At 39.7% G+C, this 24,780-nt stretch overlaps 2 protein-coding genes across 5 annotated transcripts in view; both read left to right on the plus strand.

Moving 5' to 3' along the window:
- Positions 1–73: 73 nt before the first annotated feature.
- LOC106897301 (aminopeptidase Q-like) lies at positions 74–19,736 on the plus strand. The gene is made up of 13 exons (XM_014957873.1): positions 74–135; positions 271–336; positions 1,363–1,532; positions 2,936–3,012; positions 5,047–5,186; positions 6,757–6,812; positions 8,092–8,245; positions 9,785–9,879; positions 10,553–10,660; positions 14,423–14,593; positions 15,856–15,996; positions 17,209–17,284; positions 18,781–19,736. The coding sequence occupies exons 1-13, from the start codon at positions 88–90 to the stop codon at positions 18,919–18,921; spliced, it is 1,443 nt and encodes a 480-aa protein (XP_014813359.1). The 5' UTR covers positions 74–87; the 3' UTR covers positions 18,922–19,736.
- Positions 19,737–20,999: 1,263 nt separating this feature from the next.
- Positions 21,000–24,780, plus strand: part of ARL14EPL (ADP-ribosylation factor like GTPase 14 effector protein like) — a 25,484-nt gene continuing 21,703 nt past the window's right edge. For 2 of the 4 annotated variants that reach the window (XM_014957884.1, XM_014957888.1), the window contains exon 1: positions 21,000–21,499. The gene's annotated coding sequence lies outside the window, so the exon portion shown is untranslated. Of the gene's footprint in view, positions 21,500–22,542; positions 22,669–24,780 lie in introns of all 4 variants that reach the window. The other 2 variants (XM_014957887.1, XM_014957885.1) reach the window with 2 other exon arrangements.

Genomic DNA, 24,780 nt, shown 5'->3' on the forward strand with positions numbered 1-24,780 from the left:
AAAATATTGCAGTAATAATTGCAATAATAACTCATGTTTTCTCACAGATTTTTTTGTTTTGTACTCCAGGGGGCTACTATTACCTGGATGCTTTCTGGTTTCCTGACTGAAAAGTTGTTTATTAGAGCACTTACTGTAAGTTAGCAAAACTAATGCCTTTATCTTGATTTATAAACTTGAAAATGAAAATTGTACAAATTGCTGTTTGCCTTGATGGTGTTTTTCATTGAACACTCATGAATTCTGATGCTTCTGTTTGTTTCCATACAGTCATATCTGAAAGAATTTTCCTTCTCAAATGCTAACCAAGATGATCTCTGGACTCACATACAGATGGTACACAGTTTATCTCCAGTATTCTTGCTCTGCTGTTTAACACCATCCAAATTTAGGGTATATACTATTTGTAGAAGACTGCACTGGAATTTGGCTATCCCTAGTGCAGTCCTTCTCTCACATAAAATTTGCTTTGCTGGCTCTTTTGGCTAATGTCTTCACAAGTGTTTATTTGGCTGCTTTACTGCACCTGAGATCAGTGGAGCTAAGTAGAGAGATGAGATGGGAATGAGGGCCAGGTGGAGTTTTGGGTTTCATGGAGATTGCCTAAGCCTACGTGAAATTCCATAGCCTATTCTTCTGGAGCTTAAGTTTTGCCGTATCAGAGTGTGTGATGCTGAGGGCTTGACGATCAGAGACACTGATATGTCACAGATCCAGCAAAGTCTATACCCAGGGCAGTAGCTTAGCATTTCATGCTTTGCTGGTTTTGGAAGAAATATGAGTAAGAAAACTAATAATAGGTTTATTTTTTAAAACTCCACTTTCCTGTTCCTCTAAAGAGGGCTTCCATTGTGTTGCAGGCTCAGGTTAAGAATGAGAGTGCCACAGTTTCAGATATGCAAGGCTGTCATGTCTTTTTAGTCAGCAGAGACTGGACCAATTCACACTAGTTGGGACTGTAGCTTAGATCTTTTTGTTTTGTCTTTGCTATTCAGTTTGTCACTTAAAAATCTTTGTGTTCCAGCAGCTTTATTTGAATGAAATTAATAAATCAAGTCTGTCATAGCCATACAGGGGTGTAAGTATATTAATACCAGAAAGAGAAAGTTTAGCAGTCAGGTTATAAGAATGAGAAATGTCACCTCAGTATTTCATAATTCCTAAAAAGGCTTATGCTGTCCTTATTTTAATGTCAATGATGTCTTCTGGACTGTGGTACATTGATCTTTGTCCCTAAATCAAAGACCAGCAAACTGCAGTTATATTTTGTCTAATATGTTAGAAAAACCCTTACTATTGCTGAAGCTGTATCAGTAAGTACCTATTTATCATAAATATTTCTAATCCCTGTTTCTCTCACAGGTCATAGATGCACAGGATAAAGTTCAGTTGCCAGCACCTGTAAAACAAATAATGGATTCCTGGACATGCCAAAATGGGTTTCCAGTTTTAACATTAAATCTAACCACTGGCACAATCACTCAGGAACAATTTCTTAATAAAAAAAATGAAAACAGTACTGATACTTACAAGTATGTTTAGCTTGTGTTTTTATTGTATGTTTTTACCCTATTTTATGTTTTGACTATCTGATTTTTTTAATGTTTTTTCTTGTCATGAACTTTCAAGTAAAATCTGTTTCAGACTGAACTTTGCAATAGTTCTGCAAGACACTTGTTTTGCCAAAAGGTCGCTTTCCTCTGGAGTAGTGACTTTTCCAGCCGTGTAATGGCTTTGTAAGGACAGACACAGGCCATGAAGAGGTTGCAGGGCAGGAGTTTTGCCTGGCATTTTCTTCTTTCCTCATCCCTCGGTTGTATGGACTTGGGACCTGGATCGACCATGCTGCAGCTTCTTTCCAGTCCACATTTTCCTAGTCTCTTCTGCTTGGCAAGGATAAAGGGGTTGCATTTAAGTACTTATATAAATGCCTCCTTTCTCAGAAAGTGCTGAGTACCTGACATGCAGCTCTGAAGTTCCTGTCAGTGAGTGTTGCACAGTGCCTGGTTCTTTTGAAAGCTGTGCTGCTTATTTAGATGCCTAAAAACGGTGATAGAAGGACCTGCCTTTGGTCACCGACTTTGGAAACTCATGGCTAGAGTTTAAACTTTCATGAAATTCAACAGCTGTCAGGAGTGTTGGGATGCATGGATGAGGCCCATGAGATGAGTTCTCATGCAGGGGGAAAATATAAAGGAGAGCAAAACCCAAAGCAGTTTTTCCCTGGCTGGTGTTGTTTGTCGTACAAACAGTAAAAGAAATGTTGATGAGAGCCACAGAGTTTTCTTTGCTCCGAAGCTCCAGGAATCGCAGAGCATTAGTCCATCCAGCATTTTTGGTAAGCTCAGATAAGTAGTTCCAAGTTACAATTGTTAAGTCTTTTACTGTAGTTAGCAAGAGGCAATACCATCTGAATGTAAGATAATCCAGGATATGCATTACATCGTTATTCAGAGTTTTGAAGCTTTCATTTGTTTTTGCCAGGAGTTTTACAATCCCTTAGAAAGGAAATTACAGTTGTCAGAATTACAGTTGTATTGCTTGCCTGGGGCCTTTTTTACTGGATACTCTTATGAAAAGGATCTTTATGTTCTCCAGAAACAGGGTGAAGTTTAATAAGTGAGGAGAATAAATTTATTGTCTGAAGAAGGAAAGCCAGAGCACAGAGATACAGCCGTATTTAAATACCTAGCACTGAACAATTTTCTAGATATGAGTGCCTATTTAAAGCCATGCTAAAACTCCCTTATCTTTGATGAATCTAAGTACTGATCCCATGTAAGTACCACCATCTGATGGAGTTTTATGAATCAGAGAGGAGAGAAGGTAGACAGAGATTCTTGTAAGAAGAAACTCATCTGCATCTAGTTTAGCACCAGCTGAGAGGGACTTTTTAAGCATAAGTATTAATCTTTATATCTTTTTTTTTGTTAAGCAACACATGGATTATTCCTATTTCTTGGATGAGAAATGGATCATCACAGCCCTTAATATGGCTAGATAACAGCAGCAGTAAGTAATGTTCACACATGCTACTTTCCCTCTTTTTCAGACAATAAGACAGCTTGAGTGGGTGATCATTTCACAATATATGCACACTTAAATAAACAAGCAGTGGATGTTTATTCCTCTGAACGCTCTAAAGTTAAATCAACTAGTGATCACTAAGGTAAAAAATCAGAAAATTTGCAGAAAAGAATTGTTAGGAAGCACTTGCTTGGAAGGACTAGTGTCATGTGCTTAACTTGTGTTATTGAAGTGATACCAATTCTGTCTCCTCACCCATCATGTGATTTAAGAGCTACAGAAGTTATGAAAAAACCCCATCATGTTACATCTGCCTGAAGGGTCTACAATGAAGTAGAAATTCAGTCTCTAAAACACATTCCACTTGTGTTTGAAAGGTGTGTATCAAACTTATCAGACACTATTCAGTCAAGGAACTTGCATTCGCCTTTCAAGATTAAAAAATAATAATCTTCTTTTTGACTTTTTGATGCCTGAATAAACAAGTGCTTTCTTACAACGGTAGAAATGTTAAGTGTAATTTTAAATTCAGTTACCATTTTGTTCCTGAGATTGAAATGAATTCTGGTGGAGAACTGTTGTGTAGTCTTTCAGAGGTATTTGTCAGAATGGTTTTGGTAATGAGGGATTTGACGCAAAGTACATTTTCAACTTGAATTTTGGAATAGTTGCTGCAGTGGCATAAAATACATAAAGAGGAAACATCTCAAAAGTAATTTTGTGTATGTGCATTTTTGCTGCAAAGAGCTCTGGAGGAGCTAGTTTATCTTACTTCTAAACAGGTTAAATTAAGCTCCAAGCTGAGCTGCTACCAGCAGCTGAGCGTGTCCATTCAACACTGCACTGTGCAGTGTTAAAAGCCTCTCCTGTTGGTGCAGGGCTGCTCAGGCAATGTCTACATACATAGCTTCTGCCCATATAAGACACTGTCCCTGAGTGAGATGTCTGTGCAGCAGCAGATACACTAGGAGGACGGTGCTGTTATGGTAGAACACGTTTCACTCAGCCTGGGGAGTGGAGGAGCATAATTTTGCTGTTTTAGTGGGATCTAAAAGTGCTCTTGATGATTAACAGAGCATTGAATCAATATGCCATTCCAGAGGAAGTACTGTTGGTGCCATGTTCCAGCCACCCATGCTGTTTTAAAATGGCTAAGCCATTTTAAAATAGCTTTTCCCATCTCGTTTAACTTAAGAAGATGACTGGGGATGAATCCTGTAGTACTTCCTCTGTCAAAATACATTGAAGTCTCAGTCTTCTGTTCAGAGTAAAGCAGTGCTGGGTCTAAACTACTCACCAATAGTGGTATATTACCTAAGAGAGTTTGTCTTCTTAAATCAAGATGATCATAGCCAGTTAAAGAAGCATTTGAATCTTCTTCTGTGAGGCAGCTAGAGCCTCCAAGGCTGCAGAGGTTCCTTCAGATCTGCTGTAGGCAATCAGAAGCAGGCAATCAGGCAAGCAGACATAAAGTGTGTAGGAGTAAGATGAAATGGGACTGCAGAAGGAGGCCTTTAGTGAGTGGTGTAACTCAAAAAGACTACAGGACTGTTTTATTTAAAATAAATGCTTGTCTCTTGCATAAACTTTCCTGTTTTGCTTTCCTTGATCCCCGTTGATGTGAACACTGGTAGGTAGTTGGTTTTTCTGCAAAGTACAGAGCGCTGTGTTTTGGAGCAGCAGCGGGAGCAGCAGTCGTGCTGGGGGTGCACGCTCTGCAGCAGCCATGGGAGGGTATCGCTCTTCATCCAGACTGTTTATTCTTGGGCAGCCTTTCTGAACTCTCCCCTTTGCCATCTCAAGGCGCCCGGTACCTGAGGGGTCATTGGCCTGCTGACATTCTTCTGCTGTCCAGAGCAGAGATCACAAATTGACCAAGCTTTTGGGGGATTCTCTTTGAGTCCAACCTCGAACTCGTGTGTCAGATCTCAAAGAAGTACCAACTCCAGTGTTTATAAATGCAAGGGAATTTAGCAGTGCATAGAAAACAAAATGATACGTTTTAATGTCACTTTACAGAAGTGTTTCCTGAAATGCAAGTATCAGAGTCAGAATATGACTGGATCCTGCTAAACGTAAATTTAAGTGGATACTACAGGGTGAACTATGATCAAGTAAACTTAAAAAGATTGGCACGCTTGCTTGAAAATGATCCAAAGGTAAGATCGTATTTGTTTTCTCAAGCTTATAAATTGACTTTTCCAATGTATGCCTTTTTGCAGCTCTTATCAGTAATCACACTGATGAAACCCTGGTATAATGGGAAATTCAAGTATCACATAAGAAGAAATGATCCACTGTTGCACCACTAAAGTCACTGGCAGCTTTCCATAGTGGAAGAGGAACAGGCCCAAATAGTTTCACATAAGCATGAAAAATGACTTTACATGAGGTGGCATTCTGTCTTCAAAGTTTCCTTAACTGCTTGTGGTTCTTCCAGACTTTTTAATGTGGCTCAAAGAGTTACTGGTATGGATGTGTGACTGAGCTTTATCTGCTGTTAGGTAACCATGGTGAAGGAAAGCTGGGAGAAAGCTTCTTATTTCCACATTTCCTCAAAGCTCAAATTTCTGCCAGTGAAATTAAAAAAAAAAAAAAGTCATCTGACTTGGGTTTTTGGTTGATTTTTATTTGGTGGAGTTCCAGTCAGTTCTAGCTGGGCTCTTTCTGTCCTCTATAAGCACTGTAACTCAGAATAACTTTATCCCATCTCTGACTTGCCACAGCTTGGGCTGAAGGTGGTACAGAACAGCCTGTATGTGTGGCTGTATGTGGGGTTGCATAGTACTTCATGTTGCCTTACCCTAGAGTGGGCCAGAGGCTCCCGTAGTAATGTCAGCTTGTGTTTTTGGTAACAACAGTGAGAAAGTTTAAGCTTTTAGCATAGTTGTAATCAGTGCAGTCAGATGACTTCTCCCAAAGGTCGAGATGGGTGGTCGGCTGATCAGTGCACATGGTATGGTTGAACCTTTCTACAGCACACTGGCTTCCTTTCTTCTAGTACTTGCTCTGTCAAAATACATTGAAGTCTCAGTCTTCTGTTCAGAGTAAAGCAGTGCTGGGTCTAGACTATTCACCTAAGAGAGCTTGCCTTCTTTCTTCTAGGCTTTTTTCTTGCACAACAAATCTAAGTCAGCAGGAAAGGAGGCGTGTGGTGACTCAGGGCCATATTTTGGCACTGGTCAGTGGGAAGGTTCGCCGAGCCAAAGGGGCACGTAAAGAGGGAGGAGACAAGGAGGGACCAGCAGACCTCAGGAGAGCATGAGCTGTAGGCAGGGGTTCACCCACGGCTCCGCCTTGGTCATTTCATTCATGGTAGCACCAGACACTCTGCTCTGGACTAACCTGAGTACATATTCTGAAATGAAGCCTCAAAAGGAAAAAATGTACCAAAATGATACAACTAGGGTATTTTTAGGAAATGTAACATTTCCATACTTTAATTTTCATTATGGCATGTAAATAAGAAGGGTCTTGAAATTCTGTGCTAATGTAGTGTAGTTATACATCTAAATATATTATGTAGCTGTGTATTTATATATTTATTTATATAAACATTCCTAAAAGCACCTACATAATTACAACTTAAAAGGCAGGATCCATTTTATGATGTTCTGTCTCAGAAAAAGTGTTAGTGATGAGTCTTATCCTTCTGAAACATAGTAAAGCTTTTTAAAACTCTTAACAACATACTTAGATCTATTAATGCCACATGAATGCTTTCCGCAGGCTATTCCCGCTGTCAACAGGTTCCAGCTGATAGATGATGTTTTTGCATTAACACAGTAAGTATGTTTTGAATATGTCAAAGAAAATGATTGAACTGCAGGACTGCATTCAACATCGCTAATTCTTGCTTCATTCATTCCTACCCATACATGCCTCATAAGGACAACAGCTTTTTTGACAAAATGGTGCAGGAGTTCGGTGTTTAATCCATTCTTCTGTCAGTGCTGGGTGATTTCTTTCAAAATTTCTTTTAACTTTTGTTCCAACTCTCAGGAAATATTTTAAATAGTGGCACTGTCATGGGTTTTTTAGTGACTAACCTATACTTGTTGTAACAGAAGAAAGATTCTGAATGAACATTCTGAGTTTTCCTTAATTTATTCTGGGCTGTCTAAGCTATGCATCTCAGCTGCATCACTCTTAATACCTCTTTCACTTCCCTTGCTGATGGATGACTCAGTTGTTCATGTCTGTGGTGCTGGAAAGCTGAGCAGTACTGTTGGAGCTGAAAATGCAGTAAGTATGTCTGTACCAGAGATCCCAAAAGCATCAGATACCTATGATGTGGGAGCTCAGGGAGGAGGTGGCCAAAGGATAGTGCCTTTCCCTCAGCACCTCTGGAGGTAGCTCCAAGAGGAGGAAGTATGAATTCCCATTCCTCTTCTCATGCAAATGCCCTTTCTCATAAGAGAGCTCAAAACTAATATTTAATAAGAAATATAATTTTGAAGTATAGCACTGTGGTCCTATGTAAATACACTAGAAAAGTTTTTGTTCCAGAGGAGAAGGGCTTGAATTGGAATTTTACTGGGAAAAAATTAATTCTGTGTTAATTCCGCACTAAGGCAGAGAAATGCCATGCTGAAGTTGTTAATTCCACAAATAGTGTGCATGTGAATTAAATTGTTTGATTTTTGCAAAAATGTATATTCCACAAAAGAACCTGTAATGAAAACATGCTGTTTAGCAATAAAAAATAAAAATGTATTATAACTCAAACCAGTGCTCTTTTCCTTCATTTGTTCTAGTGGGACTGACTGATGCTGTAAATGTGCTGTATCCTGCAGACACAAGCAGCATACAGTCTGCCTACTGCCCTGATTGTCTTATTGCTTTGATAGTGGCACTGTCCTCTCTAATAAGTGTTTTGAGAGTTCAGCTCTTAAAAGCACCGTTGTTTTATATTTATTTTATTTTTCCAATGGCTTTTCTAGGTCACTCTCCATGCAATATCATGATGTTTTATTGTCAGGGTCATAAATAAAAAAGATATTCATGGTAGGTAATTAATGTGAATAGGTACGCTTGAGCATGAAGTTTTTTATTTTCAAATAGGTTTGGATACATTCAGATTGAAACAGCACTTGAACTAACAAAGTACCTTGACAGAGAGGATGAACTCTTTATATGGAATATGGTATTGTTAAACCTAGTACCGGAGAACTTGGAAGGTACTCTGAAGAACTATGAAGTATATCCACTTCTAAAGGTATCACCTTTATTGTTAGTTAGCAAAGATACTAGACCATTCAAATAAATCAGACTACAGTGAATACTTTTTAATTTCTCAAAAATGTAATAGCGACTATGATGGGTCATGATTCCTTTTGCCTGTTATTCCCTTTGCTTGATTTTGTCAACTTTTTTTTTTAAATAGGAGGAGGTACTTATTTGTACAAACTAGTCAATGATAAAAATAATTGATTTAGAGCAATTTTTATTGTAAAGCAGAAATATAGTCACATTCTTTACATTAAACTTGATCCCAGGTGTTATGGTTTGAGAAAACCCATAACAATTTATTGTTGTTTAGACAATTATTCTATCACCTGATGACCCCTCCCACCCGGAAAGGGGAATCAAGGAACACAAAGAAATACGAGGGCTGAAATATACATAGATTAAATAGAGTAAGGCTACATAATTAACAATAATACTAAAGAACCAGCATTAATCCTGATACTGATATAAGATATACCAGAATTGTACTCAGCCCGTTCTATCAGTAGAAGTTGTGCACTCCCAACAGAGGACAGCAAATGGCGGACGCTGCGAGCGCAATGGCTTCAGGAGGAAGGGAAGGCCTCAGGGATCCAGCACTGAGGCAAGAAGTTCTCAGGATCACGAGAGAGAGAGAGCTCCTAGCAAACTTTCTAATTTATATTGAATATGACGTTCATGGCATGAAATAATCCTGTTGGCCAGCCTGTGTCAAATGCCCAGGCCTTGCTCCTTCTGTCCCTGCACCTGGCAAGGCCCAAAACCACAAAGACCTTGAATCCCACAGAGCCTGGCTGGCTATAAAGTAAATATTTTCATTAACTCAGTCACTAGAGTCTTCAAAAAGTGCAGTTTTCCCCAGCATTAGAAGAAAAGTTGGTCCTGTGTTGCTCAACCCAGGACACTGAAAAATACAGCTGTCAGCCAGTAGTAAATTGTTAGTAGTAAGTAACGGGAGTAACGCTGCTAGGTATAAAGGGTATATAGTATGTATGTGCTCTGTGGTTTCTACTGTCTTCTGGTTCATCTTCATGGAGAGAAAGAAGGTACTGGGTTTGGATACCAAATGAGATGATTCTCTCCCATATTTGAGCTACCTGAGATGATGCAGTATTATGTCCTTGACTTCTATTTAAAGAAGATTTCACTTTTGTTTAAAGTTCAGTCCCATGATAGTACTTTTCTTAAGTTCTAAAAGTAAAGGCATATTTAAAATATGGGAGAAAAACAAAGTATTTTCTATTAAGAAGTTATTTTTCTGTCTTTTTCTCGGAGAATGAGCATTTGTTTTCTTTCATAATGAGTTCAAAGGTCCTTGTAATGTGAAATGGTAACTTGCCAGTTTGAATGGATTAACAGGTGTATTGAAATTTAAACACAATTTATATACTTTATTTTAATGTGCTGCATTGTCAAGAAACAAATAGTGGTAAATATTTATGAAAAGTCTGAGTAAGTAAAGAAAAATACAGTAAAATAAAAACTTGCATCTAAATGAAAGTAATTTTTCTTTCCCTTCTTTTAAAAGAAATACCTTTTAAAGAGAATGTTGCCAATATACCATTATTATGCAGGTTTTATTCGTCGAAATGTTGATGCTTTGGAAGATGACTATTTTGCTCAGTAAGTAGTCTGCTTTTCTCAAAAGTTTGTTCTGATTTGATTGGATCTAACACACTGCAGTTTACCTCTGTGAATTTAGATACAAGATACAGGAACAGTGCTCTAATTAATTTGAATGAAACTGAATTGTTATTTTTACTATTTATAAGTGTATGTTACTCATGATGACACCTCCAATGAAACTGAAGTATCAGGATAGTTTGGGATATTTTCAGTCTATTTATGGAGCATAAAAGATGGTAGTGTAATGATCTGAGTAGTAGCTTTTGTTTATTGGGGAACAGGCTCAACAGGCTGCTGCCAGTTGGGAAAAAACTGACAGCAGTGAACTTCAGATGTGATTTATGGATCAATCACTAGAACTTTAAAATAAATGCCACTGCAGCCACAGTCTTGAATGTCAGAGTGATCTGGAGTAGATGCAAATAGTCTATTAAGACTACCAAGAGGGATATAAACCACAGAAAAACCTAAGAAAAATTATAATACATTGGTAGCTTCACTAATGCCCATGAATATCAATGTCAGGAACCCATTATTGGTAGGTTTGGGGGTCTATTTTAAATTAAACTTCAACTGGGTAAACAGTATCATATGCTCTAATTGGGCTGGTCAAGCACTTCAAGTGTGGAATGCATATCTTTTATTCTTGCTATTTTTACTTCCCTTCAAGAGTATATTTGGAAAAACTTTTTACAACAGCGTGCTGGCTGGGCCTCCAGGACTGTTTGGACCTGTCATCGGAACTGTATGCTAAGTGGATGGACAATCCTGAGTACAAGTAAGAATGATAATGGGCTCTTAGAGGCATGCATGTGTAAGGGAGGTGGAAAGTTAAAGGACTTTTATATGGGGAAGGCAGAATGAGAAATGTACTGCTTTTCTTTCTTGACAGAAGGAGAGAAGGACAGAAGGACAGAAGCCTAACTCTGTCCCCCTAAACCTCCTCCGCTTCCTCAAACGCCAACTTTATAATGCTTTCATAAATATTGCTTTTTACATAGACTTTGCAGACTGGCAGATGCAGATTTTTGCCAAGAGGACCAAAATCTATTTTGCCACTTAACAGGTGAACCTTAGGTTAGGGCTACTATCCCATATTGTCCAGTCGCTTTGCTGCAGTACAGGCTTAGGGTTATCATGTATATCAACTCAGTTTCTAAGCTTCTCGTAGCAGCACTGAGTGAAATGATGTTTGTGAGATACAGGCACCTGCTGGCGGTGAGCCTGTCAAATTGCCTTGCATGTTCTGTATTCCCATAACGAGGTGCAGGGGACAGCTTCCAGTTCTTATGCTGATACTGGAACATAGTGGTCAGGTTTCTGGTCTGTGAGGGTGGAGTCTGGGCTCTGCCAGGATCAGACTTTTTGCATTCGAGTATTGCATTGTTAAAGAAAATTTACGATATATTTAAATTCTTATTATTTTTTCCTCCCTCTTTCTTTTGATGTTTTTCCATGCAATAATCAAATAGTATTGGCACTGGTGAGTGAATATTTAAACTTTATTATTTTTTTTATTTGTCATGGCTGTAATAAGTATTTTGTTGTTACTTGTATATTTATTGATATATGTAGTTGGCTAAGTAAACTGAACTTTTATGTTTGTGGTTTTTTATATAGCTTCATAGTGATCATCCTCATAAAAACCAAACTGTGCTTTGCATTTAAATTGAAAAGTTTAAATAGCCTAAAGACATTCTGTTATGTTCCAGAGATTTTTACTGTCCCACACTTAAAGCAACAATGCTATGCTGAATTCTCAGGCTGTTTTCAAATCAGTCACCTGTCTTGCCCCTTTAATAATCTTTGAAATATTTTTTTCCCTGGTGGAATACTACATACCTTATATACATTGAAGAGCTGAAAAGTCTGTGTAATATGTTACCTGACCTGGCTTTAAATTAGACGGAGAAGATTAATTTCACTGTCCTTCCTGGCACTGAGATGAGTTCAAAGGGACTCTACAGCCTCACACTTCACATAGCTAAAAGTGTGGAAAAAATGCAACTATAAATTTTATTGAATTAAAAAAATGATCATGTTTTAAGGAAAAAAAAAAAACATGAGCGATAGGACACTTTTTCAGGTTTCAAATGACAGATCACAGTTCCTGTTCAGTTAAAGAGGAGGCTTTTCATATGATGGATAGAAAAGTAAAAGGGCACAATAAAATTTTGACTCATATTTCACAGACAGATCCCTTGATGTTCTCTATTCTGAGAGCAAAATATATAATGGCACACTATAGATGTTCTGCCACAGGTGGAACCCAGTAGGATTCTTACGCCTGTGAAAGGGAGTAATGCTTTTCCCTTTCAAATAACATGATCAACTTTCAGCTGAACATTTCCACACAGTTCCTGGCAGAACTTAACCGGACTTGATATGGTGCATTTTTGTCTGTTTTATGGAGATAACAAGCCAGGAGCCTTGATTCTCAGCCAGTTTCAGTTTTACTCATTTTTAACTTCTAGGAGTGAAGTGGAGCTAGGTAAATAAATGTATTCTCTGTGGTGCTGTTACTGGCTTGCCTCCTTTTGAAAGAAGATAATGAGTCTAGAGGGAGGGACAATGTTGCTGTACATTTTAATTATTTACTGAGAGTAACCATATACTGCTGTTGCCCTCAAAAGTTAAGAAATCACTATGTCACTTTGGCATTGGTTCCAGGAAAGCAACGTAAAATAATACACCCTCCTTCCCAGCAGCTTTTTGCGTCTTCCCCAAGATCCAGAAATGAGAGAATCCTGGCAGGACCAGTAATATCAAACCACACTAACCACTCCCAGAAAAAATGTCAAGATTAGTAAACCCCGCCCTTCTTCTAACAGAACCTCAAGCTCCAAAGTCCCTCCGGACCACAGTGGACTTCCTCTGTGAACTACGGAACGTAAACCACTTCAGGGCCAGCACAGATGTCACCAGTCAGTAGACCATCGTCCCATAGTAGGCTGCCCATATGGCCACCCTGAACATCAGATCTGCAGCCAGATGATACACAGAGCTTGTCTATTTGCTCTTCGCCCACAACTTTACACGTAGTAACCAACATTTTTCTTGAAACTATTGGAAGAGCTGCAGTAGCAAAATAAATAGCTATATTTTAGCCAAAGCAGCTTTACCCTGTTATCACTCTACCATGCCCTTGTTCTGCAATGTGATGAAATGATTATTAAACAAATTACCGTACCCTGTAAGACCTGTCATCACAGGGTTCCTTGCAGGACTGTTCTTTACCTTGACATAACCACTCAGTCTCAGTAAGCATTATTCTCAGTGGCAAATCCCCTACATTCCAACACACATGCAGATAAATGAAACCAATTTATTTTTTTGCAGTAAACATAAAACATGCCCACACTTTCTGTTATTATGCCCAGTGAAATTTCCCACCCAAAACGGGAGTATCAAAACCCTGAAACTTTCTTCTTAACAAGCAGTGTTTGCCATCCAGAATACCCAGCTCTCTCCATCACTCTCACTAGCTCAAAGTTTACATTAGTTTCCAGAGTTTATAAATTACCTGTCTCTACCTTTTGTTTTTAAGATTGATGTCATATAGTCATATATATCTGCTGGTATCATCCCCATTTTCTCTAGAATGGTCTAGTGAAACTCTGAGGAATTTTTATCAATTTAGATTTACATTTTAATATTTTGCTTCTGGTTTTGGGCCTGAAGAACAATTTTTGTGACTAGAAACTTGTCTGGTTTTTCTAGTTTATATCATGATCTAATGGAAGATAGTGTTTACACTTCTACTTACAATCTTGGTCTTGCGTAATGTAATCTAGGCAGGTTAATAGTGTGCCCTTGGGAAGTTCAATGGTTCATTTGTAGCAATGGCACCCATTGTTCTACAGAGAATTAGTCAAAAATACCATTAATTTAAACTGTTTTCAGGTAGCCTGCATAGAAGAATATATTGCTATCACTGGAAAGGGTTGAGAATGTCTTAGTGTCAGGGACACATCATTGCCACAAGAGAAATTTTCTGTTCAGCCTTTGCACGTGAAGTAAGAGTATTACACTGATAATGTTGGTTATGAAATTCATTGCTGTGTTGAGGATTGTCCCCTGGGGTGGGACTAATAGGAGGCTGTGTGTTGCATGGAGAGATGTCCCCTCTCTTTCCATTTGTGCTGCACATGGCTCTTCCTACTGGATGCCCTCACTCAAGAAACTTTGAAAAGGCTTGTCTGGGATGACGCTTATATGCAACTGTACCCTCTTGAATGGTCTGATCCATGTCCTAGGCTGTGAGGTGAAAAAGTGGCATTGACACTGTATGTACACAAAAAATAGCTTCACCCAATGATTTTAAAAAATGTTTTTGGTTTGCCTTTAAACTGCATGCTTTTAAAATATTTAAATCATGAATAAACCAATCACATTTCCTAGCATTATTTCGGTTGCTATTTTATATTTCCTTTCTTGTGCATCTTTTAACTGTAAATAAATATTTGTTTTCCATTATGTGTTAACTGCTGGTTTTGACTTTACAACAATACAATAATTTTAATCATATTTTGCTTTCCAGTATTCCCTTTTTAATTAGAAGAACTGTCTGCTGCTATGGTGTTGCAACGGGAAGTGATAAAGAATGGAATTTTGCATGGGAAATGTATAACCATACTGACTCCACAAAGGAAGATAAAGACATCCTGCTCTCTGCCATGAGCTGTGCCAAAGAGTCATGGTTACTTTACAGGTGACCTTAATCAAAGCATATCTTTCTGTATGTAGAAGTAAATCGTAAGAACACAAATTCTGCACTGTGCCAACCTGATAGAGGTTAGACTGTCCCAGAAGCATGTGTCTTACAGACCGCTGGATGAATCTTCAGAGTTTTCTTACAGAGAAAGTATGATAAAAGGGCAATCATAAATTATCCTTCTGCTGGTATAACATCCCAGATGGTAATCACTGAGAAAGGAATTTCCTGAGCTGGTAACTAGAATGCAATGTCTAACACGGGGCCTGTCTTCTAGTATATCTAATGACCTTTTCTAATTAAAATTATACTTTCAGGCTTTATGGTCAGCAGACTATGGCAACACATCCCATAATACAATTGCATATTGTATGAAAACATAGTTCCTTTTGGTTTGTTTTAAACCTATTTTGTGGTGTTTTTTTTTAACTTGGAACCCATTGGCTGCCCTTACTCGTTGTACAGTAAGAAACAGTAATTGTCATAATTCGTTTTGACATTTCCCCCTATCATTTATGATTTTATATAATTTTCCCATACTCCTTCTCCCCATCTTATTTTGTTTCCAAACTAAAGTGCCATGGTCTATTTAGCCTCTGTCTGGAAGCCAAATCACCCAGATTAGGGGCAAAAGTTAAAATTACTTAGCAGCAAGCTGTTTACCATTTGAAGAGGAGACTTACACTGAAAATTAATTTTTTTTTTTAAATTTCCAGCTTCATAAAATCGTAGAATACCCTGAAGGGATCCACAAAGTTCATTTAGTCTGACTCCTGACTCCATGTAGGGGAACCTAAAAGTTAAGCCATATATCTAAGAGTGTTGTCCAAATGCTTCCTGAACACGGTTTGGAGTACTGTATTTTTATTATCTTTCACTGGCATTGATATAAAATCTTTTCACTTTATCAGTAAAAAGATGCTGAAGTTGAATTCTCTAATTTATCATGTCCACATTACGTAATGGATTTGCCAAAGGACAGAAATTTGCCAGTGATAGACTAAGGAATGATCATCCAAGAATTGGCATAAACTCAGTGGGTCTAAAGCTCTGAAAGTAGCTGAGATGCTTCTCCTGCCAGCCACCTGCTCTTGTGGTGGCAGCTGAATGCACAGCTCAGAGTGACACCAACTGCTATAACTTTCACATTCTGATATTTGTTGAGACAGGAATTTTCCCAAATTGGATGGTATTTCCAGATCATCATCACTGTTAAAACAGCAAGTGATAGGTACAATTATTGCCTTCTTTTCTAACAGATACTTGCAATATGGACTCAGCGATACATTATTTTCTTCCAATTGTACTTCAGTCATCATCCTATATGTTGTGACTAAGGATATTGGGCACCGTATAGCCTGGGAATTTGTTATGGAAAACTGGCCACGTTTAAGTGTAAGGTATGGTAAGCTACCAGCTTTGGCTTCCCTTTATTTCTGTGTCTGTTTGGCTTCTTCCTCCATCTTTATGTGAGCTGTGAAATCCAGGTACAGATTTTCCTCACAGAGATGGCTTTGTTGCAATGATTGATGCACTTCATTAAGTATGCCCTGCAGAATTTTCAGAGGATTCAATTCTGATCAGAACTTAATGTCAAAGAAGACTACATGTCAGATGCAGAATGCTTTCAAGATTAGTCTGTTCCTGACTGTTTTGGTGCTTTTAAGTGTTAAGTTTCCTGGAAAATCTGACTCTAGAAATGGGTTGATCTACTAGCAGGGGTGTAAAATGCTGGAGGTAGTTTGTAACCTTTTTTCCAAAGAGATTATGAAGATATGTGGGGTTGGAGCATACAGGTTTACAAGCACTGCAAGGACCAACTACAGTGTTATTCCCTGACTTAAGCCCTAACCCATCTCTAGCCTGCCTGTACCAATGCAGGTAAACTGCAGGAGAGCTTGGGCTACCTGTCTCGAGCAAAGCAAGTATTTTGAAGTCTGTTCGAAGACTCCTTCTCTCCTGGCAATGGTGAAAAGCAGTGAGGCTGTCTGTTCCTGCTGCATTTGGTGGCAGAGGAGTCCATCTGGAGCCGTTAGAGGCAGCATAACCACAACCAGCCCTCCAGGAGCATCCAAGTGTGTATCTTTATTGCTAACACTAGGAAAGGCAAGTTGTAGCACATTTGTGTCACACCAACTTGTTGCCTTACAAAGCTTTTCTGTGTTCCATATTGATGAGAAGTTTGCTGGGAAACTGACACGTTATTTTCAGACTAAAAGAATAGTGTGGGCATTAATTTATATGCCATTCTCACGACACCAAGTTGTTAGAATCGCTATTAGTTAGCCTTTCTAGCTCAGTTTAGCTGTATGGGTTCACATAGATCATGCGTTTTAAGCAAAGAATTCATGCTACCAAAGTAGAAATACTATATCTTACTAGGAAATTAAAATGAAAGGTAATTAGTGTGCTTCATCCTGCTCAAATGCCTAAATTGAATGTTAATGGTATTTCTTTAAAAGGGGAAAAAGAGTACACAATTGCAAACTTCAGCTTAGTTGGTATTTCCAAATGGTAATGAATAACTTAATAGTGGGAGTATTTTCAAATGAGGTGAAATTTAGTGTGTTTGCTAACATGCTATTTGAAGGACTTTTATCTCAATTTTACAGGTATGGGAAGGAGTTGTTACATGATGTATTAAGAGTCATGGGAAGATTTGTCAATACAGATGTACAGATCCAAGAGGTAAATCAGAGAAGCAGTCTTAATTTCATTGCCAGTTTGTAAATACAGGCTTTTAAATCTCTTGTTTTTTAAAGAAATCATAGAATGTACTCTGTATCATTGCTATGCTGAGACACTGAGAAAAATGATACTTCCTCATCTGAGAAATAAACATATGAACATGCACCTGCAGCTCTGCAGTCTGTGTGTACAGCTGGTCGTTAAGCATGGCATGAAAGGGAGATTCTGTGCAGGGACGGACGTTGTCCTGCTCTGTGTGGCTGCAGTGTTAAGAGGGTGCCTGCCCGTGTGCTGAAGAGATGGTCTACGTGCGTGGCACAGTTCTTTCCTTTTGACTGCCTGGCAGCCCAGATGAGCCCATGGACAGTACTTTCTAATTGGGCTGCTGTACCTCCAGAAAAAGGGGATGGGTTGGGAGAAACCTGCTGAAGGGTGGAAATCTGTGGTAGGTGGCTTTAGGCTGTCTTAGTTTACTCCCCACTGTAATCCACATTAGTGCCTGTGACAAATTAGTAACTATCACACTGCTCGTTTCATACTCTTTTCTTGTTCTTTCACCTCCAGTCTAAGTCTCCCCAGATTCTTTCCCAAAATATGATTTTTTTTTTTCTCAACAGCTCAGCTTTTAGGCTGTGTGCATGTGATCCACGTCACTGCGCCAGCCCTGAACTGCTAGAATCTGTCATTACAAGAAAAATGTTGCTTCCCTTTTTTGCTGTTGATATATGCATGTGTACAGCAAGTAACTGAGAAGGGATACTGAGTGAGGAGAACAATTCAGAGTGTTAGCTCCTAAAATCAGAGAAATCTCTCTTCAACATTCATGAACTATAAGTTTTACACCTTTTGTTCTTTAGGAACAAGTTAACTCCCTGGGATGGCAAAAGCAATAGCCCAGTGCCTAAATGAATCTTCAGGTTTGGAACTGAGTCCCATAAAATATTATCAAAGCTGTCTCATTTTCCTCTTTGAAATCTGTAGAGATCACCTTTGCTATGATGTCTACAAGAAACAGAGCAAAAGTTGGGCTGCTGGCACGTTAGGTTGCTGGTTATCATGTTGACATTTATCTCATTTCTCTTATTGTTCATTTCCTGCCCCCCCCATACATTTCTTTGCTATTCTCTAGTCCCCTCTTGTCTTCTGCTCATTAGCCCGATAGGAAAGATTTCTTGTTCTGTGATAGTACAGCAGGCAGCACAAGAGGATTCTCCTACCCAACTAGTCCTAGCCACTGTGTGGAACCACCAGTGCTAGTGAAGTTGGCTGCATTTGAAAGGATTATTAAAGGGACGGCAAAAGGGCACATTTCTGATGTGCAAGGAGCTTTCCCACCTTAGTGTAAATCAGTAAGCTTGCCCCATCCCCTCTTCATCCCCCCTGCCATCTCACCCTTTTCTGTGCAGTTCTGTCTAAAGCATCTGTCAGGTACACAGTTCCTTTCTGCAAGTGAACTTTTGTGAACTAAGCTCATGTGTTTATTGCTTCAGTTACAGGTTTTTTATAACACTACACTGGAAGAGGATGAGAGAGCAGCTGCTACTCTACTACTGGAGTTTACAAAAGTTGAAAATATGGAAAGGAGAAAACTACTAATCAAAGTTGCCAACTGGTTACAGAAGAATGTAGATGATTGACTTGGAAAACAATTTCCAGTATATTTTAGAGTGTGATTCACTAACATTTTGGAATTCTTTTTAGGATGTAATTAAAAATAAAGCACATGAGTCCTGTGGTCCTCCCAACTAGAAAGTCAGGCTAAAATAATTCACAAAGAAAAGAAAGATTCAACAAAAGAAAGGAGAGATATATTTTTTGTATTATATCCAAATTAATTTCCTTCTGGATGACTTGTTAGTAGGGATGCATTGCTAATAACAATGTAACATATAGATACAGTCCTAAATCCTTAGTTTTTTCTGAATATCAGAATGAAAGGTGTGGTACAAATTTGTGGCAGAAAAAAAAACCAAACCAAACCAAAACCATGAGGAAGCTGATAAAGTTTTATATTCTGTTTAGCTTATGATTTTGTGCTGGTTTTGAATGTGCTAGAGTAATTTTTCTTCATAGTAGCATGTATGAGGCTATATTTCAGATTTGTGCTGGAAGCAGTATTGATAATATGGGGATATTTTAGTTACTGCTGAGCAGTGCTTACACAGAGTCAAGGCCCTTTCTGCTCCTCACCCCATCCTACCAACGAGCAGGCTGGGGGTGCAGGAGAAGCTGGGAGGGGACACAGCTGGGACAGCTGACCCCAACTGACCACAGGGATATTCCATACCATATGACGTCATGCTCTGCATATAAACTAGGCGGAAAGTTGGCCGGGGGGCACTGCCTGGGGATGAGCTGGGCTTCAGTTGGTTGGTGATGAGCAATTGTTTTTCATTTGCATCGTTTGTCTTTCTTGGGTTTTCTTTCTTTCTTTCTTTCTCTTTTTTGTTAGTTCCCTTTTCATTACAATTTATTATTATTATTATTATTATTATTATTATTATTATTATTATTTTATTTTATTTCAATTATTAAAGTGTTATTATCTCAACCCATGAGTTTTCTCACTTTTACCCTTCCAGTTCTCTTGCCCCAGGTCCTGCTGGGGGGACAGTGAGCGAGTGGCTGTGTGGTGTTTAGTTGCTGGCTGGGGCTAAACCACAATAGATTTTTACTGTGACCTTGGGTAAACCATTCAATCTGTCTCTCTCCACTTCTATGTGAAGAAGACAATAATTTAGAACAGTGCTTTGCAACATAAAGTTGAGAATGGCTTCAGAGCTGAAGGGAGGAAAGAACTAAAGAAGCCTTAAATTTTGATCGTAATAAATGAATGCCTTGTCATTTAAACTTTTTTTTTTTCTTAGAAGACCTATACTTAATGCGTCTACATGCCCATTTGTGTTTCATTAGGAGTGTGCTTCTGAAGACACTCTCCCAGTTGTCTCTGTTTAGCATCCTTCAACCCCCAGGACAATCTTGGAGTGTGTGAACTGGATTCTTTTTGGATGAGATTTATCTAGGAGATGATGAGCTCCTGGTGTGCAACTGATAGACACCATGATCTGATGGTCATTTTGTCCATGGCACAATGAAACCGCTCAAAGGAAGCAGTCTTCGAGAAATAAGGAGTTAAAATGTAAGCTAGGTTCCTTCTTTAAATCCCCTATCTCCTAACAAGGTCGACAATACTGTTTTGCTGCTTCAAGACATCATTGTGCTGGTCTCAGGACTACTCCCTACATTCCTGCATCCTCTCTTGTCATAGCTCTGAGTAGTTGCAGGCCCCGTTTGTGGTCAGTCAGGCTATATTTACTGGATCTTACCAAATCACGAAGGTAATAAATTGTCTGAGAGAACAGAACGAGTTGATAGGAAGGAACACCAGAACATGAAGTAGTGGCTTCAGCAATTTTAGGATGAACCAAGGTCACTCCGACCTTGCCAAGTACACGAAGAAGCTACCCAAATTAGGAAGAGTTCAGAAGTTTAACCTGAGGAAGACTCACAAGACAATCCCCCACCCTGATGAAGGCACCGGAACTCCCACCAGATGACTACCCAAGATGGAAGACTCCGCCTATATATGAATATGCATGTAAAATATGAATATGCATGTAAAGATTATGTAACCTACACTCAAACTTGTATAAAAAAGCTGCACTGATTGCTAACCGACGGAACTCTTTGTCCAGGGCGGCCTGGAGAGTTCCCCAACGCGTTGTTAATAAATACCTCCTGCTTATGGACTTGAAAACTTAGTCTCTGAGCAGTTTCTATTTTCTGGGCAGTTTCTATTTTCTGAGACTGCAGTTTCTATTTCGCCTTTTGGGGCAAATTCGGCATCAGATTTGGCGAGCCAGGCAGGAGGCCCAGAGTCCTTCCGAGCCTAGGCCCAGGGGGGCCGGGACCCTCTCTGGGCCCCCCGACTGAATTTTCGTCGAAAGAGTCTCCCGTTCCCCTCGGGCCAACGTGCATCGGTGGACAAGGACCTCCTGCTCCAAATTAAGAGGTATTTATCCTTTTATATTGTTTTTAGGATAAAGCGCTTTGTTAAGAAGCGGGGGTAAGACGTTACCGCCCGAAGGGAAGCCGAGGGGACGCCCTGGCATTAATCCCAACTGGGTTAGAGGCCCAAACATAAAGAGAAGCAGGTTAGAGTCCTGCCGGAATAAAGTCTTGCTGGGTTAGAGGCCCAGACATAAAGAGAAGCAGGTTAGAGTCCTGCCGTAAAGAGGAGCAGGTTAGAGTCCTGCCGGAATAAAGTCTTGCTGGGTTAGAGGCCCAGACATAAAGAGGAGCAGGTTAGAGTCCTGCCGGAATAAAGTCTTGCTGGGTTAGAGGCCCAGACATAAAGAGGAGCAGGTTAGAGTCCTGCCGGAATAAAGTCTTGCTGGGTTAGAGGCCCAGACATAAAGAGGAGCAGGTTAGAGTCCTGCCGGAATAAAGTCTTGCTGGGTTAGAGGCCCAGACATAAAGAGGAGCAGGGTAGAGTCCTGCCGGAATAAAGTCTTGCTGGGTTAGAGGCCCAAGCATAAAGAGAAGCAGGTGAAGCAGGTTAGAGTCCTGCCGGAACGAAGTATTGTGTATTTTCCTTTTACCTTGATGTTCTTGGTCTATTTTTTTATTGTGTGAAATACTGTTCGATAATGTGTCTAAAATTGTAAGGTTGTGATTTAAGGGTTAAAGGTACGGACAGTTTATAACTAAGAACGGTCTTTAAAAATCCAGGATTGCTTTCCAAGTCTGGGAGTGTTTCCAAGCTAGGTCCGGAAGTGTTTCTAAGAAAAAAAGGTTTTTGAATGCGGAGAATTTCTTATTAACTTGTAGCTTGGAATTTAAGGGTATAGAGAAAAGTTCCGCTTGTCTTGTCCGTTTTCTGTGTTGCTTGTCTGTTTTCTGTGTTGCTTGTTTAAAGTATTGTGAAAAAGTGCACTCTATAAGACGTCTTACAATTTTATATGGGAATTGATAATACAGATAATCTTATAAAAGTGAATAAGTTGATAGTCGCGCGCTTGAATCCTAGGATAAAAATCTGTCATCTTTGTAATTATTCTCTTTACGTAAGAGTGTGGCGTAATAACCGCGGGAGATATATTTTGGGCAATTAATCGAGTACTCACCTTTTGCGGTATATGGTGTAGAACGAACCAAGATTTAGCAGAGACCAAGTGGGCATGGTTTTACTGTCAAAACTCCCACAGACGAGTATTTGTGTCGCCCTGGTTGCAGTATCTGTAAACAATATCTTCTAGCTTGCAGTGGCGTCCTGCGGCTTTGTGATAACACAGATCCCGGCAGCAAACCAGTATTTCACGGTCTGCAAACGACATCTCGCAACCTTACTTGGTAACGCAGTCTGTTCAGATTTAAGCCAGAAGGTAGGACCGTCTATATGTATAAGTGTGCAAGTATGAGTGAGAGTGATTGAGACGCAGCATCGCTGCGAAGTGAGTGGGAGTCCCGCTCTACGTTTCCTGTTCTTCGCGAGAAGCCAGGCTAGAAACAGACGAAGCGATTGAAAATTGTGTGTATGAAGTGTTGGAATAAAGCAAGATATAGTACTTACGGGTAGGAGTTCACACAAAGAGGCACAAATCCAGAGAATAGTAATGGGAAGCCAACCAAGTAAAGATATAAATATGAAAACCCCCTTAGGATGTATTCTGAAAAATTGGAAGGATTTAGGAGGTATTCCAGGGGGGAATATAAGTAAAAAGACACAGTGGTGGCCTTTATATAAGTTGGACGAAGGTGAAAAATGGCCACCAGAAGGAACAATTAATTATAACACAATTTTACAACTTATGCTCTTCCTCCGCCACCTGGAGAAATGGGACGAAGTGATGTATGCTGATATGTTCTTTACCCTAAGAAATAAACCAGAGTGGCAGAAAGAATGTGGGGTAAATGTGGCACCTCAGGATCCCCTAGTATTAGCTTTAGAAAAGGATAAGAAAAACTTAAAACCTAAGGAACGCTGCTGTGATGCCTGTAGTATTGGACAACAGTGCCTCAAATTAACGAGAAGAGACAGTGGAAAAGAGAGCGAAGTAAGCCTGTGGGAATATCAACCATTTGCCCCAAGATATGGAGTACCTCCTCCCAGACTGGGAGAAGGTGAAAAAGATACTAGTCTATTAGGGGATATATCACTGGAACGGGAAAAATCTAAGACCGGTTATAGCCCTCAGAGATTAGAAAATAGCTGGGAGGAGAGCAGCCCATCAAAATCAGGAAGCTACGGAAGGGAAAGTGGCTCACAGGGACTGAATAGTCCACAAGAGTCAGGGGGCTACAAAGATGAAAGCAGCTTACGAAAATCAGGTGCCTGCAAGATGGAAAGCAGCACACCCAGAACTGGGAATTATGAAGATGGAAGTAGCCCGCCGAGACCAGGAAACACCGAAAGAGGGGGTGTTGTCCCTAAACTGAAGTACGGTGAAGAAAATAACCATGTAATAAACCAGAGAGAGACGGAAAACGACTCACAAAAGCTGAACATAGTAATTCAGATAGAAGATAAGAGAGATACGAAAGGGACAGAAGAAAACAAGGAGGGCGGCAGTTCGGGGCAGGATGAGCGCCGACAGTGTCTCATCCAAATACAGAAAGAGAGACGGCTGGACTGCGTAAACCACGCCAGGGGGTTGGCAGAAGATGATTCGGCAGGAACAGAGAGCGAAAATGAGGAACAGAAAGGAGGAAAGAGAAAAGAAAAGAAAAAGAATAAAACAGACACCAAAGCCCAGGAAGAAGATCCCGGGGAAGGGACCAGTTATTCACATTATACCAGATCTGTAGCACGGAAAGAAGTAAAAGAAAGGGACGGAGAGAATTATACAATAGCTCCTCTTCGACGAATAATGCCCATTGCAGGGGAACAGGGACGAATAAAGGTGCCATTTACAACAAGTGATCTGAATAGCTGGAGAGAGGAAGCGAGGAACTTTAGAAAGAATCCAGAGGGAGTGACTAGGAGGTTCGAGTTATTGGCAAAGAATCAAGATATTGATTGAGAGGATATAGAAGTAATGTTGTCAGAACTAACGGATACAGAAAAGGAACTCGTATTGAGAACAGGAAGAGAACATGCTGCTTTATTACAAGAAAGGCTGGATATAATATTTCCCAATAGTAATCCAGAATGGGACCCAAACAACCCAGTTCAATATGAGCGGCTAGTGCAGTATAGAAAGCTGATAGCGATAGGCCTGAGGAATGCGATACCTAAGGCTATCAATTGGGCAATGTTATATGATATAAGGCAAGGACGAAACCCCTTCAGAGTTTGTGGATAGACTTAGAGCAGCCATGAGACAATACACACCCCTGGATCCAGCATCAAAAGAAGGAAAACAACAACTATTAGGACTAGTGATGGGGCAATGCAGCCCAGATATCAGAAAGAAATTACAAAAACTTGAGCATCCAGCAAACAAAAATGTAGAGACGCTGCTGAATGAGGCCTGGAAGGTGTATAATAACAGAGA

The sequence above is a fragment of the Calidris pugnax genome, unplaced genomic scaffold, assembly GCF_001431845.1.
Source record: "Calidris pugnax isolate Ruff unplaced genomic scaffold, ASM143184v1 scaffold358, whole genome shotgun sequence".
Taxonomy (NCBI): Eukaryota; Metazoa; Chordata; class Aves; order Charadriiformes; family Scolopacidae; genus Calidris; species Calidris pugnax.

What these genes read in the sequence shown, in the direction of transcription:
- LOC106897301 (XM_014957873.1), top strand. Translation starts at nt 88, where the DNA reads ATGCTTTCTGGTTTCCTGACTGAAAAGTTGTTTATTAGAGCACTTACT. An exon ending in TGTTTATTAGAGCACTTACT is followed by an intron (nt 136 to 270) that starts GTAAGTTAGCAA and finishes GTTTCCATACAG; the next exon opens with TCATATCTGAAAGAATTTTC. An exon ending in ATGGCTAGATAACAGCAGCA is followed by an intron (nt 3,013 to 5,046) that starts GTAAGTAATGTT and finishes GTCACTTTACAG; the next exon opens with AAGTGTTTCCTGAAATGCAA.